The 19,695-nt window shown below is 35.8% G+C and overlaps 1 protein-coding gene across 2 annotated transcripts in view; it reads left to right on the top strand.

Moving 5' to 3' along the window:
• The window catches only part of CCDC186 (coiled-coil domain containing 186), a 59,208-nt gene extending 41,413 nt beyond the window's left edge, over positions 1-17,795 (top strand). Inside the window, exons 7-17 of one of the 2 annotated variants that reach the window (XR_008999028.1) lie at positions 173-277; positions 704-802; positions 970-1,056; positions 1,903-2,045; positions 4,800-5,055; positions 5,671-5,860; positions 7,029-7,109; positions 8,180-8,390; positions 9,418-9,637; positions 10,327-10,541; positions 17,252-17,795. Coding sequence is in view for 1 of the 2 variants with exons in the window: in XM_036898626.2 (XP_036754521.2) it covers positions 173-277; positions 704-802; positions 970-1,056; positions 1,903-2,045; positions 4,800-5,055; positions 5,671-5,860; positions 7,029-7,109; positions 8,180-8,390; positions 9,418-9,637; positions 10,327-10,410 (1,476 nt within the window). In the remaining variant the exon portion in view is untranslated. Of the gene's footprint in view, positions 1-172; positions 278-703; positions 803-969; positions 1,057-1,902; positions 2,046-4,799; positions 5,056-5,670; positions 5,861-7,028; positions 7,110-8,179; positions 8,391-9,417; positions 9,638-10,326; positions 14,057-17,251 lie in introns of those variants that run through there. The other variant, XM_036898626.2, reaches the window with a different exon arrangement.
• Positions 17,796-19,695: the final 1,900 nt, after the last annotated feature.

Below are 19,695 nucleotides of genomic sequence, written 5' to 3'. Positions count from 1 at the left end.
GATAGTCAGGAATTCTGTGTCTGGAACAGATGTTAAAGACCAATGTTAAAACAAACGCTCCCAATATTCTTATCACTTAGGAAATTACAAGGGTTTCAGGCACTCTGTGTTAGAAACCAGGGGTAGAGATCAATTTTTATTTCTATTATCTCATATATTTTTGTCAATGCAGGAAACCAAAGATAAACTCAAAGAAACAACAACAAAGTTAACTCAAGCAAAGGAAGAAGCAGATCAGATACGGAAAAACTGTCAGGATATGATAAAAACATATCAGGTATGCATAATTTTCAAATAGATTAGTAATAAATTACACCAAATACTCTTGTTGCATTAAATTTTTGTATCTGCTATATTTGAAGTGTGGAATGGATTTGGCAGGGCAGGTAAATAAAATACAGATTATTTCCTATGTAAATACTTGCAACTTAAATAGAGAAGTTTTTAACAAAGTAAAAATGCTACAAACTATCGCAATGAAAAGTATAAGGAAATGTGTAAGTTAAAAAAAAACACTGAATTATGTTACATATCTTGAGTATGCTACTCTTGTGCAAAATTGGCATATTTAAAATCTTTTAAGGCATATATAGATATATAAGCTATGTATTTCAAGTTAGTAAATTTAATTGCAAAAGGCTTCTTCACTTTTCAAAGTATAAAACTTTAAAAATTAAGTCGTACTTTGTTTCCTTTCCATTAGGAGTCAGAAGAAATTAAATCAAATGAGCTTGATGCCAAGCTTAGAGTCACAAAAGGGGAACTTGAAAAACAAATGCAAGAAAAATCTGACCAGCTAGAGGTGAGCAGCTTTACTCTTGTAGTCCTAAGACTGTGTAATAAATACAGGAGAGAAATAGTGAGTACGCTTGTCATCTGCTTATAAGGCTTTTTGGAAGGAACAGGCAATAAATATGAGATCTAGTTTGATATGTAATGATTTGTAGTTTCTTTTGAACTTTTTAAAAGATGCATCATGCCAAAATAAAGGAACTGGAAGATCTGAAGAGGACATTTAAGGAGGGCATGGATGAGCTACGAACGTTAAGAACAAAGGTAATTAGATCTTTTGTCATGACTCCAAAGGAAAGGTAGATACCTTTAATTTTGAACTCAATCTGAATTTTTTTTTTAATGCTGTGAAAGGATAGTTACATAGAAATGATCAAATAAAAGAACTCAGAAGATTATAATATCAATTCCCTGGCAACAAAATTGACTCTTGTTGAAATGAAAATATCTTCTGCTTCAGTCCCTTTGAAGTATTTGCCAAACATTCCTATTTCACACACATTTGGTCTGTCTATAACTTAGCCTTCCTTGGGCCTCTGTTCTAAGGCAGTCTTATCAGCAATTAATTAGAAAAATAGTTGGGCTTTAGAAATGTGAATGTAGAAAATAACAGAAAGACTTTGCATTTTTCTAACAATCTATTAAATCCTTTTCATTAATTAAAGGCCTTTCCAAGCCTTTAATATGAATGTGAAATATTATCAGTGTACATCATTGATTTATTTAGAAATAGGCCTTTAAGTAACTTTAAAGAATTTAAGTTCTATTAACTTGTAATCATGTAGTCATTTTCATAGTTTCTTTCATGTACCCTTCTATTTGTTCTTCATGCTAATTCTTGGACATAGTTAGGGAAGGTATATCCTCTTGTCAGGCGAGGAAAAAGAGATGCAGCAACAGTGAGGTGACGTGCTAAATCTCCTGTGACTAAATATGAGAAATCAGAGACTGAAACCCAGGACTGTTAACTTCCCATTGTATTTTCTTCTCTTAATTAATATTACTTCAGCATTCAGCTTGGATTATTAATATATCACTACTATCTGAAATAGTTAATAAGGAACAAGAAAATATTGTTTGTAGTTTAACTTGGTTATGATTATTTGATAGGTAAAGTGTCTAGAAGATGAACGATTAAGGACAGAAGATGAATTATCAAAATATAAGGAAATCATTAATCGCCAAAAAGCTGAAATTCAGAATTTACTGGACAAAGTGAAAATTGTAGATCAAATAGAGGAGCAGCATCAGAGGTATAAAATGCGCAAGTTCTGTTTGTGTTGATCCATGAACTTTTAAATTCTATCTCAGATTTCTATTTTTAAATGCAATTATTGCATTAAATGAGAATAATTTTACTAGGTAAAAAGTTTTTAATTCCTGTCTCCTTTTGAACTTTTTTGGATTATCTTTGACGTTCCTATCATGGCTTCTAAAAATCAAAGTTTATATTTGCTAAACATTGGCATGGCAATTTATAAGGCAGAATGGATTTTAGTTTCTTTATCCATTCCTTAACTTTCAAATTGTTACTTATGCACAGAACATTTTCTTCTAAAAGGTAGATAGGTCTATCTATATCTTTGCATATAGGTAGCTTGAGGTCAGGAGCTGGCGTTATTCCTTGGCTTTTTATAAAACCCATTAGGTAAAATCAACCTCTTACCTGGCAGTACCTGGATTCAGGTTGAATGCAAGTATCTTCTTTTTCATAACTTAACCAAGACCCAAGCTGCTGACTATTGCTTAAGAAATCTTCGCCATCATCCAGATTGAGGCTGCTGTAAAGTCATGGTTAACAGCCTCAACTGGGAATGTTAGTATACCTCCAATTCTGCATGTGTCCTTGGAGCCTTTTCCCTCCCTTCTTAGTATCTTCCAACCTTACTGCGTTCTTCATACTTCTGGTTTTTCCCCTCACATCCATATTCAGTCTTGACAGGTGATTACCTCTTGCTTTACAGAAAAAATGGGAGTGCTCAGGTAACAGTTCTCTCAACCTCTTGCTATCCTATGAACTTGCCTTCATCTGCAACAGTTCTTCTTTCTTTTATTATGGAAAAAACATTCCTGTTCCTCTCTGAATCTAATTGTTCTCCCTACTTATACTGTAGGTCCCATGTTCTTATGCCATTTCAGGGTCTTTCTTGATTATTCCTTCTTTATCCCCTTGTCTCTTAACCTCTCTCTTTCTACTGACTTTTTTCTTTTCTACATTTATTATATCATAAAAACATTAAAACTCCCATGACGTTTCCCTACCTTTCTCCTGTCCTTCACAACCAAACATCGTAGTATAATCATCTATACTCATCCTCCATTTCTTGACTTCCTTTGTTCTATTCCTATCTACTGCATTCTAGCTTCTACCCCAAGGTTCCTTTAAAAACTGCTAAACTTCTCCGTAAATCTAGTAGACTTCTCAGGCTCACCTTGCTTGAGTTCAGTATTAACGCCACTAAGCATATTACCTCTTAATACTCTGCTCCTTGGCTTTATTTCATCATGCTCTCCTGGTGTTCCTCCCCACTCTCCAGCCATTCCTTTTCTCAGTCTCCTTGGCAGTCTTCTTTTTGTCATAAAACTCTATTTTGTTCTTTCTTAATTAAAATCACCCATGGGTGAACATAACTGTTCTATAGTACGCTGCAAAACCTTCAAATCATTATCTTCAGTCCTTTTTGCTGAGTTCCAGACACAGAAGTATCTAAGAGCCCTCAGACTTTAATGTGTCCACAACGGAATCATTGATCCTGCCCACAGATAATGCTGCTCTGGTGTTCCGGAGATGATGAGTGTGGCATCCACATGATTTCCCGTCCCAGGAACCTGAGGGCCTTTGCTGGCTCTTCTTTCCCTGTCACACATCTAACCGGTCATAAAGTATTGTTGATGCTAACTAATGTCTTTGAAGTGTATTTACTTTTTATCCCCACTGCTGCTGCAATCATCCAAGCTATTAAATCTCTGATCCGGGAAACTGGCACAGCTTCTAAACTGGTTTTTTTTTTTTTTTTTTTTGCTTACGTACCTTTTAATCCATTTCCCACTTTGTGGTTACCATAATCATTTTGAAAAGGAAATCTCAAAACCTTTCATGATTTCCCATTGCCTCAAGAATTGCCTAGTGAGTTCAGATGCCTTAGCATGACTGGGAAGCTCCTTAGTGGCCTGACTTCTCCCTTGCACCTTCTCCCCATCTTTCCCTCTTGTGCTTCAGCAGTAGTTAACAAATGTTAGCAAGTTAACATTTAGTAGTTAACAAATCAACAAATGTTGATTGATTGTCTTCTACGTGCCCGGCTGCGTATGTGTGCTAAGGATGTCATGCAGTCCTTATCCTCATAAATACTGAACGTCTGTCAGTAACAAGAAGTCATTCTCTTGTTCCCTTCCCAGTGTCAGCACATACTGTTTCCTCTGCCTGGAACATCTTTTGTGCTCCCACTCACTTGTATTTTTCCCTTAGGAATTACTGAACTATGGCCCATGATCCAAATCCAGCCCACTGCCTCTTTTTGTAAATATCATTGTTTGTTTGTTTTTTGGAAATAACCACTCTCTTTCCTTCATGTGTTGTCCATGGCTGCTTTCACATTACAGTGGCTGTTGGACAGTTGCAACAAAGGCCATATGCCCTGGGCCTTTCACAAGGAAAGTTTGCTAACTCTTTAAGTTTTAGTTTAAGCATCACTTACACATTAGGTGACCTGCTCTGTGCTTTCACCATCACTGAAAATGTTTTATCACAATCATATAATTTCCCTACTTGACTGAAAGCTCTTTGAAAGCAGGGACCATGTTAGTCTTGCTCACTGGTCTTCCCACTCTTAGTTCCTAGCATAGATCAGGCATTCAGAAAACTCCAGATAAAAATTTGGATGAATGAATAAAAGTACCCTATAAAGCATTTCGTTTGACAAAAAGTCCCAAACCATTAATTTAATGTCCTTTAACTTTTTTAATAGTTTATTTATTTTTTCTTAAATATAAACTTTGTTTTTTAGAGGTAAACAAGAAATTGAAAATTTGAAGGAAGAAGTGGAAAGTCTTAATTCTTTGATTAATGACCTACAAAAAGACATCGAAGGCAGTAGGAAAAGAGAATCTGAGCTACTACTGTTTACAGAAAAGCTCACTAGTAAGAATGCACAACTTCAGTCTGAATCCAATTCTTTGCAGTCACAGTTTGATAAACTGTCTTGTAGTGAAAGTCAGTTACAAAGCCAGTGTGAGCAAATGAAACAGATGAATATTAATTTGGTAAGTATGAATGTACATTTACTTTTAAAGCAACATACAAGAAGCACATACTGAATTGCCCTAATAGCATAAACTTAGTGGTAGTTGATTTAAGCTCTTTTTTTTATTGGCACTGACCTTCTGGTAACTTCAAATGCTGTGAGAAATAGTTTTTCCTTTCAACTTATGTAATTTATAATAAATTTCTCCCTAAAATAGTTATGAAGAAGTATTTCATTTTTGAAAATGAGAGTTTTTGTCATTCTTAACTGAAATTACTATATATTTTTAAGTACTTTAAATTTCTATATTTTTATAGTTTAAAATGGTTTAATATTTCTAAGTTATGGGAGAGTCCTCAAGTCACTTGTAAAAATAATGTGAGACTTGTCCACAAATGCAAACCTGTATCACATATTGTTTTGCAATGTTTAGAATAATGTTGCAAATGCATTGATCCATCCCCCTGCATTACTATATGAGGGATTTGAAGTGCTCAGTAAACAAAACCTAGTAAGGTGTGATGATAGAAGAATCTACTATCAAGGACCTCATATTTTTAAGGTTTTAAACTGTGAGCAATAATGGAAACAAACAGATATTAAAACTAGTGTTTTTTTTATATGTAATATTAAGGGAAGTAGATTGTTGAAGGAGGAAGAACTGCGAAAAGATGAGGTCCAGACGCTGCAAGCTGCACTCACTTGTAGACAAACAGAAGTTAAAGCATTGAGTACCCAAGTTGAAGAATTAAAAGATGAATTAGTAACTCAAAGACGGAAACATGCCTCTAGTGTCAAGGATCTTACCAAACAACTTCAGCAAGGTATAAAATTCTCCTACACTTAGACCTTGAATATTGATTCTTCTAATCATTAAGGATTTATTTTTAAGCAAATATTTTTTATGTAAGTTTCTACTACAATAATGAAAGCCATGTTTTTTTAAAGTATTAATGTTCATAAAGCAATTGCTAAACTTCTTGTAGTTCCATGAATAGTCTGTAGCATCTTCTGTATTAAAGGACATTTATTGACAAAATCACAAAATGTAAGAATTTGGAAAGAAGTAGTGTCTAAACTTTTTTGATATATATAAAAACATATTATTCCTGTTTAGTGAAAAGGTTTTAAGCATTTGTTCTCAATTTATATATATGTTTATTAAACATGCTAGTCTATTCTGTGTACATTAGAAAACATGAAAAACAAATTTTAAAACATCAGGTTAAATATAAATATAAATAGAAGTTCTAATAATTTTCCCCTACACATGTCTGTGAGTTATTTTGCACAGCATCTAGGGTATCTGCACTCCACATGGTAGACTTCTAACTTACAGAGCACTGAAACCTTACCTTCCATCTTACAGGAAACTGAGACCAAGGAAGGTTATAAATCACTCAAACATAATGATTAACAGCTGGAACTGGAACCTAGATTTCTTTAATTTGAAAGTACAATTGTTGGGAGTCTGTGCTATGTGCATGGATACAAAGATGATAAGCATGTATTCTGACTTTCTATTCTCTTGCTCCCCACTGCTTTGTTTGTGTTAAAATAGGGTGACCTATAGTAATAAGATAAAAGAGACTTAGCATTTACTTAATATGAATGTATTTGGATATTTGCCATAAGAATTCAGTTTGTCTTTATAGATGCAATTGAATGGAAATTTTGGGGAAATTTCTGGTACTGTAGAGGTCTTAAAAATAAATCTTTTGGGATCCCAAAAGTTATGTTCAGTGTACCTAAGTGATCCCAGTATCATTTGTTATCATAATGTTGTTTCTCTACATTTTGTATATGACCTGTATATTTCTAGATGTCATTTTATATGAATGGTGCCTACAGCCACCCTCAAGTACATAATTCGAGAATTTTATCTTGTTTAAGCCATTTTGACCTAAGTGATTTTAGCAATTAAAATCAGTGATGGGAGCAAATAAATGGTCATGATAATTGTCATAAGTAATTTGCTTTTTTTTCCTATAGCACGAAGAAAATTAGATCAGGTTGAGAATGGAAGCTATGATAAAGAAGTCAGCAGCATGGGAAGTCGTTCTAGTTCATCAGGTAAACTTAATGGTTTTAGTTAATAGTGATTGATTACAAAGCAAAATGATAATTATCAAATATCAGTGTGTTTATCATTTTTGTAATGCCAGGAACCGTAAACATATCATCTACTCTGCAGACCAGTCATGTGAGGTAAGTGTTAGAATTTCCCTTTGGTAGGTGAAGAAACTATGATTCAGAGTGATTCGGTGGCTTACCCAGAATCCACAGTGACAGAGCTCTAGGACTCTAGAGTCCTTGCATGCCATTACACTGTACTGCTTCCCAGGAGTTGCACACATTAGGGGAGAAATGTCATCAACTGTTAATGGGAAAATTGTATAGTAGAAAGAACATTGGATTTGAAATTGCACATAGGTATTTAGATTCCAGCTCTTGTTATTTATTAGGGTATGACTTTGGATAAGATATATTATTTGTCTTAAATCTACAAAATAGGGTTGAAAAAAAATATCTTTGTAGGGTGAAGAGAAGAAATTCTTCTCAACTGATACTGGTAAAAATAATAGGTAACATTTACTTAGTGCTTACTATATGTACTCTTCTAAACACTTCATACATTAATTCCTTTAAATGATAAAAATCCTGTGAGGTAAATAATATTATTCCCATTTGAAGATGAAGTGATCAAGGCATGGAGGTTTGAATAACTTATCCAAAGTTACACAGCTAGAAAGTGGAAGAGTAGGATTTAAACAGGGAGACTGGCTTCAGAGCTTAACCCACTGGCTGTTTCTGTCTTCTCTCTCTGTCTCTGTGTCTGTGTCTGTGTCTGTGTCTGTGTCTGTGTCTCTGTCTCGGTTTAATTGTGGTCTCACTTCAGACTTGTTATTCTGACTGTTTCTTGAGTTTCTTGTCTCTCTATTGCCACTTCCTTTTCCTGAGAGACCTAAGAGACCCTTTTGGTACTTCTATTGTCACTGTGTTGAGAAACAAGAACTCAGGCCAGGTATGACTTGTGCCCAACTCTTTTAGATAGAGTATTTGAAAATACTAGAAGAAATAATATGAGATTAGAGATGACTCCAAACTAAGTACACTATCTAAACTGATTTTTTTGTCTTCAGGGTCCCTTAATGCTCGAAGCAGTGCTGAAGATCGATCACCAGAAAATACTGGGTCATCAGTACCTGTGGATAGCTTTCCAGAAGTAGACAAGACCATGTTGATTGAGAGGATAGTAAGGCTGCAAAAAGCACATGCCCGGAAAAATGAAAAGATAGAATTTATGGAGGATCACATCAAACAACTGGTGGAAGAAATTAGGAAAAAAACAAAGTATGTGTTACTGTGGTAGCATATTCTATGTTTGGAATACTGTTATTCATATGATGAAATTACTGTTTTTCAAAATCATATCAAGAGCCTATCTTTCAAAAAATAGTTCTTCATTTAGTCACTCAGTTCCCAGTCTTTTAATGATCACTTTCTCTGTTTTATGTTTGGGGAATACAGAGATGAAAGAAAACATAGGTCTTTCCTTTTAGGTGGTAGAGTTCAGTAGACATTTATTTTTTTAAGATAATAAAATAACTTTAGATATAAAAAAGATGGTGCTGTACTTATTTAGCTTTTTATTTTCACAATTGTGGTCTTAAGAGATGTGAGGTTGTCAGTTATCTTCCCTGCTGGGTAGCTCATAGTGGGCTGATTTATCTGTCACCTACTATGTGCCTGTGACTTAATATCTATCTCATTGATTTCTTACAACTACTCAAGGAGAGAGTGAGTTCTCTAATTTGGCAGATAACTTCACTAGGGCTCAGGTCAAATTACTAAATGTCCCAGAGTCACACTAATCCTAAAAATGACAGTGAGCTGGAGGTCCGGCCTCTCCAGGCTCCTCTCACAAAGACCGGATTCACTTAGTAAGAGCTTTTTATATATCACAGGTCTTTACCCATGACTCCTAAATTTTTATTTTGAAATAACTTTAGTTTTAGAGAAAAGTTCATCCATGACTCTTAAAAGAAAGAATAAAATAGTTCTAGGTTTAATATCAGGAAAATAGAAAATATTAACTGAAATCAGAGGAATAAAAAAATTGCTCATATTTTGATTACAGTAAAAAGAAATAGAAAAGCAGTGTTTATATGTCTTTAACTTAAATACCATGTTAGAACAAAAATGAGACTTAAGCCATCTGAATAAGGACAATTCCTTTATTTTCTAATATATTTCTGTTACTAACCTAATTGGTAGTTATTTTGTGCTAACTTTTATGTTTAGGATTAGTTTATTCTTGCAAATTCCAGTGTTTTTAATTCTGCAAGTTTATTACTGATTTTGTTATTTTATTTTGCAGAATAATTCAGAGTTACATTTTACGAGAAGAAGCAGGCACACTTTCTTCTGAGGCATCTGATTTTAACAAAGTCCATTTAAGCAGACGGGGTGGCATCATGGCATCTTTGTATACATCCCATCCAGCTGATGGTGGATTAACACTGGAACTCTCTTTGGAGATCAACCGAAAATTACAGGCTGTTTTGGAAGATACATTACTAAAAAATATTACTTTGAAGGTATTTGTATTTTCATTCACATACCAGCCAGTAAACATGGCAAAATGATGCTGCTTCCATAGTTTGAACTAGCAAGTAGATGGACTATTTCTATAATGCAAGGTATATACATGTATATAAGAGATCAAATCTTCCTCTTCCTGAAAAGTGCAGTTTTTTAAACTAGAAAGATAGAAATAGCAGAAAGACAGTTTAGCTATTGCATAGACACTAAGACACATTTATTTTGCAGTGAGTGGCCTTTGACATATATTATTATTAATTATAATTGGTTACTGAAACTTTTTTTTCAATTGAGGCATTTATTTTCTATTGTATTTTCCAGGTTTATTTTTTGCAGCTTATTTTTATTTTTTAATTTCATTTATTATTAATACTTATTTTTATTAACTGACCCTACTATTCTATTTGTGTTTGGGCTTTGATAGTTACAATGGATTCAAAAAATAATTTTTAAAATCTAATAAATGATTTTATGCACTAAAATTTCCTGTAGCTTCTGTAAAAAGATTATGACCGAAATGTACAGAGCTAATTTACTGAAAAACAGCTGTGTGCCTAGTTTATCTCACAAAACATTTAACCACTCTTTCAGTTTCAAAATTCAGGTAAAAATAATTCAAACTGAATCTTTATACTTATTATACTTAGTAGTTCTGTTTTCTTTTCCTGTTTTCTAATTGGTAAAGGAAAATCTGCAAACTCTTGGAACAGAAATAGAGCATCTTATTAAACACCAGCATGAACTAGAACAGAGGATGAAGGAAACCTAACAGCACGAAGCTCCTACTTGGTAAATGGAAGGCACCAAGGAGCAGGTGCCACAGCTTGGTGTCCTTGGAAACTTTTCCCTGCTTTGTGCGTCAGCCAGTAAAAACTTGTTTTGCTTCATCTGTATAAAAAAGTATCCTTTTACAATATGAAGCGTTGCTGTGTATACTGTAAGAGTGTAAGTCTTGATGAAATTTAGTTTTGTATGGTAACAGCCTGTCAGTGAATCAGAGCAACTTAACTCAATTTGCTAATAGTCATACGAAGTGCTGAACATTACTATAAGGGCTTTTGAAAACACCATCTCCAAATTTCTTCCCTTTAAAATATACAATGTCAAAAATGATTCAGCTTTTTAAATTTATGCATGAAAGAACAGGTGTTAATAATCATTCAGTAATGCTTGTTCTCCAACATGAAGAAATCTAAAGAAGTGATCAAAATTTTTGCTTTTGACATTCCAGTGTAACATTTGGTTGTATTTTTAGGATGCCATTGAGTCCTCAAATCTTTTAGTTTTAATGGAAGTAATAGGAAAGGTAGCTGTGCCTGGCGGCGACCAAGCATCCTGTACCTCCTGTCAGGTTTCCTCTCCTGTGCTAGGTACATCTTCTGAGATTCGAATTGTCTAATAGTTCAGTTTTTTAAATCTTTAGTTACATAAAATATGATTTACATTAACATGCTTATTTAGAAAATTTCTGTGGACTTCAGTTATATTTTAATATGTGGAATTGTTAGTCATTAGAACAGAGAGATGAATAATGAATTCTTTGAAACTGAAATTGCAAATGTTTTATTGACATGAAATATAAAGATAAATGCTTAAGATATTTATGAAGAACCAGTTCCCAAGAGAATCCACACTACGACTCTTGTTATCCATTCATTGAGCACTGTTCTTTACTTTGGTACAATTATATATTATAGTGGAAAGATCTTACAGTCCCCAAATGTGATGTTTTTCAGTATATTTATTTAAAGCAAAGTAATTACATGTCTGTAACCAATGGAATTTTAGAGGCAAATTTAAGTATCCTGATGAATTTTTACAATATTTACTTAAGATGTGCACTAAGTGTTGCCTACCATACTATCAGTACTTTTATGTCATTGAAATTTTTTCTCTCCTCTCATAATTTCTGTGAGGTTTATCACATTTCATTATATTCAGGTCATTTTTCTAATTAACCTTGGATTATATGTAGATGTAGCAAGCCTCATCTTTGTTCTGGAATTTTCATCCTTTTTTCTCCCGCTAAGAGAAGTAAGCTTTGGGGTGATGGATTAAAGGCCTTTAAATAATGATGTGGCTCTAAAAGTCAGGCTTATGTTGGCTGTGTCCCTTAAAAGTGTTTTAATTTTTGAAAAATCAACTTGACGTTGTTTAAAAAGGTCACTTAGTAAGGATTAGGTGATTGAATGAGGTGTCTTATTTTTCCTGTATTTGAGTTACATGTTGCCATCCAAAAAATCTTTTCACTTCAAAATGGAAATAAAAGTTCAAGAACATTTTATTTTTAAATTAGCTATAAAAAGTATTAGTTTTACCATAATGTGTCTTGTTCTTTTTGCCAATAATAATTTATCAAAATAGAGAAAATAAGAGGATAAGTGCAATCAAATCTTAATTATTTTCCCATTTATTTCTAGACATACTATTGATTCTTCTAAAGATCACTTAGAGTAGCCGACGTAACTACATGTTTATGGCTACTAGATTCATATATTGTAATATTAATTTTTTTCCTCCAAGACACAAAATGTATTAATGGAGACTAAACATTGATTAGATTCATAGTATCCTATGTCTATATGCTTTTTATAAAAATAAACTCATTTATTTCATATAAAAATGAAATACTCCAATATTAACATTTGTGCCACCATTCATTTGGAGAAATATAATGGTGAAACAGTTTTAGAAGAAAGCTATTAAAAACTATTTTGACTTACTGTTCCTTTTTTTTCCTGTAAATGTAAGAAACAGACACTTTTGAAGAAAATGCTTTATTTCTATTTTATTCTTCAGTTTCTGTGTACTGTATCCTTTTTTTTTTTTACTTTTGTACACAGAGTAGGACTGAGAAAAGTAATGTATGAAAATGTGCACAAACTGATTCACAAATAGCTCCTGAATAAGGTTTAAAGGGCCTTCCACTCTTACTTTATTTAATACCTGAGGAGAAGAATGGAGTGTCTGGAAAAGGAAAATGGTCTGGAAAAACCTGAGATCTGGAGGATAATTTGTTTTATTTTATAGGTTCATTATTGAACACATCAAAGTCTGTTTTGGTTACTTAGTACTATTTTGATTTATTTGAGCAGATATGATTTTGTGTGTATATATGTATAACACTTCACTAGGTTTTCATTTTAAAGTGAATACTTACTGTGACTTTTTTTCCATACTACTTCAAGGTTTAGCCTGTTAAGCATTAAAAATTAAAAGTGGTGGGTTTGGGCAGAAGATTGAGTTTTGAATGCTGTTGATTTTGGTTTTGTTTTTATTTTTTTAACTTTCTTCATAACTATTTAAAGCAGTTTATCTTGAAATTAAACTTCATCAGGCTACCAGTATGTTATTTTTCATTTAATAAACACATCTAAAAAAACCAATTCCCAAGCACCATATAAGGTATTGTGATTATATTGATGAACAGACCAGAAGAAGCAGTTCCTGTCCCCATAGGGCTTCTGGTCTAGTGCAAACAGCTGGGAGACAGCTCAGGCAGCTCTCTGAGCCTCTGCTGTGCACAGCCAGGCCCTGTGGGAAGAGTGTGCAAGTAGGTGTCCCAGAAATCTCCCTTTGGCCTGAAGCTTTGGGAAATGAATCCTTGCTGAGGTGCACTGTGAACAGACTGCTGTTTTCATGCTAGTTCTGCACATTTCCTAACTTTTATCACAGTTTGATGATTAATTATTCTTTAAGAGAAAAAAAAAATCCAAAGACCATAAAATGGCATTCAATTTTTGTCACTTTAGTAAATTATTAATGCCTACTGGATGCTTATAAAGTTGAATCTATTCATGTTGTATGTTTTCCAAACTTCGTTTTGAAGTTTATTTTCTAAAAAATTTTTACATGTATATTTAGACCAAGATTTACCAGTAGGAAAAAAAAAAATCACAAACCACTGATACTATAAATGTTATATATGCTATCCTAGTGAAAATACTTTTATTAATCATGTTGCTATCCAATATGGTTAATTTGCCTTATGAATGTTGACCCCAGTAGTCTCCTTTTCAGTAACCTTTAAAACAAAATTCTTTTTTTGACATGAAGATTGTTAATTTTTAACACCAGTTGGTGGCACTAGAAACTCTAAATTTTTCAAGGGTGAATAAGAGAAAATAACTGAAAGAGTATCCAAACATGAATTTTCTGAGAAATAAATGAAAAATAACTGTATATTAAAGATGTATTTTCTTCTGGAATGGAATTCTTTTTACAAATGCTTATGGCTGTCCATAGTGGCTACAACAATGTTCATATATATCTGTGTGTATGTGTGTATTGTACAGATAATCTTTAATTTGATTACACTGTCCATTTTATAAATATGTTTCTGTATAAAATGAAGCTTTTCAAGAGAATTCTATGTATATATTGTACTTATTAAATAGGTAATGCCTGTTTACTAAGTTGCATTTTAATGGCATCTTTATTTATTTATATACACCACTTGTGAAACAGACCGATTCTCCAGACTGTTGGCAAGGCTCGTTCAGATAGCTTGAACCTTCTTTTTTAAACAAGACTATGAATTTTTGCTTTGCTTACCAATTTCATTAGAACTCAGTGAACAATAGTAAGCAAATTAAATTTAATGTGAGGTTGTATTTTCAATTTTTGTTTAAATTATTGATAGTGAAATTGGGCCTTTTCCAAAAGACAGATTTTCACATACCTACGTAAAAGTTTCCATTGACTTAGTGAGCCAATAATATATCCAAATTTTCCACAAAATTATGGAACTTAACTTGCTCAAATAATCTGGCTTTAATAATAAGTATCTAATATTTTCAGTAAAAATATGTTGAAAATGGCATTCATTTCATGAAGTTAATGTGTGTGATAGATACTTCACATTCCAGGGTATTGTTTTGCCATTTCTCTAACAGTTCTGGTACATTTAAATTATGCCACATGCCTTAATGAGTTCACTGTTGGAAAGCATCCCCCGAAGATCCTTGGAATACATGTAAAATTAATAGGGTAGAGGAAGAGGAAGATTTCTGACATTCTTAATAGTCTGCTTCCAGTAGCCTGTGGATTTGTTTGCAAGCGAAAGGAATATATACAGGAGGAGGGTTAGGGAAAGAGATACTGGCTTGTGGTACAAAACCGGTCAGTGTGACCCACAGTCAGGAGATTGGATAGAAAGAGCATTGCGACAAACATACCCAAGCCTATTTTTCTTAATAACTTAATGAAGTCTGCTTCAGTCAATGGATGTAAAATAAGTACACACTTCTTCAGGATCAGCACCTTGGGAGTATGCCTCTGGCTGGCCAATGCTCATGCTGTTTTAATGATTTTCTTTGAGAACAGTGTGACCAAAATTGATGTTCCTGCCCCTGTAGAGAATTCCTATGTTAGATTTAAGAGACTTAATTCTTACTTTTTTAAAAGAAGCATACATTTAAGAAGTATTGTATTTCTGAAGAATTTTCAGCCTTTTATGTGTGTGTGATTGCCCAAAGGCAATACTTTTTACCAGCCAGGCTATCTACCCCTAATGGCACTCCAAAAAAGGGTAGGAAGTTACATTCAGGAGAAGACTCTGCCATTTAACCCAGTACAAAAGTAGTGCTTTGTTCAGTTCAGGATCCACCAAAATAAAAAACTTAGTTTGTTGATAGTCAACTTCTAGTTGCATTAACTCGAGAAATTAATACTAGAATGGCTTTCCACATCCGTCTCACTGTATAGGTTTGTGGTTAATAATTAAAGACCCAAGGACAGGAAGTAGAGTGTGTATCTGTTTTCAGCACCCTCCCACTTTGCTTGTCCCAAGAAATAGCAGTTTAATCTGCCACACTTCCTATTAGTTTTTAGGTTTTTTTGTTAAGAACTCTGACTAGGGAAGACACCTACCAAAGCCTACAACCCCTGCTTTCCTTGCTCTAGGTCTAAAACCATCGTCCTCTAAAACCAGATTGCCAGGAATCCATGGTAAAGAAGCATGGTGCTTTGGGCTTTGAATAGCTTCTGCCTGGATTTGTATTAATCTGGGGCAAGTGTGGAGGGATTGGAGGGAGACCCTGCTGGGGCTGGGGGCTTGCGAAGAAGAAGGGGGCCTGTTCCTGGCATCCTAATTGGAATTCAGAACCCACTTTCTCATAGAAATTGTGTTTAAATAGTTCTTAGGTCTAGTCAAATTCTATGGATAAAAAGGCTTTGAGTGCTTGCTTGAGATATTTATTACTATTTATTACCTCTTATCTTTACCTGTGGTTAAATGCCTTCTATGCTCCAAGGCACCAACTATTAAAAAAACTTGAAACAGGGGCCTGGAGGCATAGCTTTGTGGTGGAATGACGTTCCACTGTGCAAGTCTCAGGTGCCTTCTGAGAAATTGGATGACAGGATCTCACAAAGGTGTTCTGAAGTTTCAGTAGTCCAAGCCAGCAACTTGTATGTCAGAGCCCAAACTCTAAAGCACAAATGTAGCTGACAGTTTTTAAAGACCATACTCTACCTGCAGGTATGATGCAGTTCCATTTCAGCAACAGCTTTGGTATAGAGCAGAAAAAATCTTTTTGTTTAGGCTCTGTGGTGTCTTCAAAGCATTATGGATAAACTCAAGCATTGCTCGTGATTCAAATAATAGGTGTTTTGATAGAACTCAGGCTCTGCTTCCACTGAGACTGGGATCATCACGCGAACTAAGCAAGGTAGACACACTAAGTTTTCCATCCTTTTCTTGATTTTCTGCTTTTTTTGGATTAATGGAATATTTTGTGTGATTCAACTGTATCTCCACTATTGGCTTATGAGTTATGCCTCTTAAAATATTTAAGTGGTTGTCCTAGGGTTTACAAAATATCTCTGAACTGTGGAGGGCCTCGTGTTCGTGAGCCACCATTGTGCAGGGCCCATGCTAACGTCCTGGGATGGACCCACATGTGCTGCACATGCTGCTGAAGGGAGCACCTCTCCTGCATTTTCCTCTGCTGGTTGGAGATTTGGGTGCTGAGAAGCAAAGACTAACGGGCCCTTTGGAACCACAGATCTCAGAGATGGAAGTGCTTTCAGGAAAGAACATCTAGTCCCAGTGTGACCAGACTTTCAGGTTCTAACTGAAACTAGCAAAATTTCAAAAACATTTCAAAATGTCTGAGCTCATTGACTTTTATTTTACCAAGTGAGAATCAGAAAAAACTGCCATGTATTGCTATAATTTCACAAAAGGATGTTTTAACACTAAAAAAAAAAAAAAGGTTGACAATTTCAACTTCCCAGCTGAATACATCTAGCTCTATGAAACTCTCTATTTGTTCTCCCCTCTCTGCAGCCTGGTATTTGCAAACCACTCACCCATTCCAACCCCTCCTTAGGAGATAAGGAAAAACGCCGGTGGGAAGAAGTGATTTGCCTAGGTCACACCTAATCAGCTTTTTCCTTGCTGTGCGGGCAACTGATGACCCTGATAGGGCCTGAAATACAGCTACACCAGCATGTTCTACAGGTCCTTGGGACCGAATGAATTAGCCTCAGAAGCCCTAAGGAAACTGTGGGTATTAACTTATTGCCTCTTAGCTCCAAATGCCCTTTTCAGTATCTGCTCTGTGATAAGAGAATTCCCTTAACCCTTAACCATTTTTCCTTTAAAGTGAACATGGTGAGTAGAGGGCAATGGCGGCGCATGACAGGAGGAAGAGGCTTCTGGAAGTTCCTGGCAGAAGCTGGGTGTCAGCCTTGTTCACGTGAGGACAGCAGTGGAATGTGCCCCAGACATCCCTCTACAACCTCGCAGCATTGGTGATGACCCTTCTACGGCCTTCTGGGCCTGGAAACCGCCTTCTGGGTGTGGAAACCCAAGCATACAGTTACTTGTGGCACAGAGAGGAGCATGCAGAACAGCCACTGCACATCCAGACCACTGGTTGCCACCCACCTGCTCCCCTGTTGGCACTACGGCTGGAAGTCTAAGTACCGCTTGCCAAGCAACTCCAGGCCAGCTCCATCCTGGCCAAGCAGCCAACACTTCTGCTACCCAGTGGTCTGAACCACACCTTCTCCGTGAGGTCTGGACGCCTCCCAAGTCGGTGCGTCCTTGCGTGCCGTCCCTCAGCCCTAGGGTGCCTTACAGGACATCCTTGTATCTTATACCCTTTCCTCATAGTTAATAATGCTTTGCATTAAACTTTTGTTTAATCTAAATGGACCTGTGTTGTTTCTCCTAATTGGACCCAGGCTTCTCCTGAAGGGGAGAGTGAAGTACGTCATACAATACAACCTAACCTGAAAGGCAAAAAGGCAAAAGTTCTTCCTATTCTATTATTTAATACATTCACACAATATCATTATCTATTTATGCGCAAAGCACTATGGGAGATAAGTACTGTCCTGGGGACAAGGTGGGAAGGGACCAGTGCCCTAAGCTAGCCCTGAGGGAGGTGGGGGAGGACCAGACTCTCGCTGGACGAGACAGCATCGTTGGAGAAGGGTCTTCACCAGTAGGCACACACGGAACATGCGGAAGGGAAAGGAGAGGAGAAGGCCAGGTGATGAACCCCCCATGCCTTTTGCTCAGGGCAATTACAGGTGTCTCAGAGGTGGTAACAGGAAATGTGCAGAGGAAAGACCTAGTCATGCTGTTTGGCCATTACTTAATCTGGACTGTGGTCTCGGAACAAAAAGATGGAGTCAGTTTTGCCACTGCCAACCTTTATCATGTTCAGCAAGCCATGGTAAGACCCATAGGAGTGGAAGGGACCTTAGGAAGTTACCTAATAGCAGGCAGGCAGTGAACAGCCTTGAATGTCACAATAAACAGTTCTCATTTGCCAGAAAAGTTGCTTCAATAGAAAGAAGGCCTGGGTGCCATCCACACTGGTATACTGACTATATCTGATACTTACATTAAAAACAAAACTTAATTGAGGTAGACTAGTAACTTTGAGAACAGTGCATCTACTCTATGTACAGCTTAAAAAATCATCTTGAACTGAAAGCTGTGTGATCAACACCCAGTGCCCACTTTCTCCTGACTGGATCCTGACCTATCGCCTCACAGACCTTTGTCACGCTCTCAGTCATTACCTGTCCTTAGAGGAGGACAGTTATCCTGACTTCCAACAGCATCATTTATTGTACCTGATTTTTGATACTTGATATCAATGGGCTCATACAATATTTTTTGAGTCAACATTTTGTTTATAAGACTCATCAATATTGTTGGGTGTCATTGTAGGTCATTGATTCCCTCTGACATCTAGTATTTCATTGTGTGGATTTATCAATTTATCCACTCTGCTGATGGGCGTGGGAGACTGCCCAGTTTGGAGCTATGAATAAAGCTGCTAGAAGATTCTTGTGTGTTGCAAAGCAAATGGCGTATTTTTAGTGTACACACGCCTAACAGTAGAATCACTGGGTCCTAAGATAGGTACATGTTTAGCTTTAGTAGATACTATGAATTTTTCAAGGTGCCGGTAGCATTTGCATGCCCATTAGCTGAGTATAAGAGTTCCAGTTGTGTGTATCTCAGCAAACATTTTCCATGGACGCTGCTTTTTAAAGGGGACATAGAAATGTGCGGGCTTTTCCGAGTGGGTGACCAGGAGAATGAAGACTGAAAACCATGTACTTAAGAAATGATTGGAAAATATAAGGTCTTTTTTAGCCTGGGGAAAGGAAGACCCTGGCAGATATGAACACTGTCTCCAGAAAACTAAAGCGTTGCCAGGTAAAGAAGGATTAGACTCGTCTCTGGGGCCCCAGCCAGCAGCAGTAATCTTCCCAGGTCCAGAGATGCACCCAGGGCTCACGGAGGGTGGAGATACTGCAGAGCTGGATTCCAGGTTGGCCTGTCTTCCAAGCCTATGTCATGTCCTTTTTTTTTTTCAATGCTCATATATCAGTTGTACTTTTTTTCTTTAACAACTTGAGATATCTTTGACATACAAAAATTGTATATATTTAAGGTGTACAACTTGATGTCTTGATATAGATATAGATTGTAAAAAGATCACCACAGTCAAGTTAAACAACTCACCCATCACCTCGACATAGTGGCCCTGTGTGTGTGTGTGTACAGAGATTTAAGATCCAG

This window comes from Manis pentadactyla, chromosome 8 (genome assembly GCF_030020395.1).
Source record: "Manis pentadactyla isolate mManPen7 chromosome 8, mManPen7.hap1, whole genome shotgun sequence".
Lineage (NCBI taxonomy): Eukaryota > Metazoa > Chordata > Mammalia > Pholidota > Manidae > Manis > Manis pentadactyla.
The sequence above is the reverse complement of the archived record's forward strand: the minus strand, read 5'-3'. Positions and strand labels throughout refer to the sequence as shown.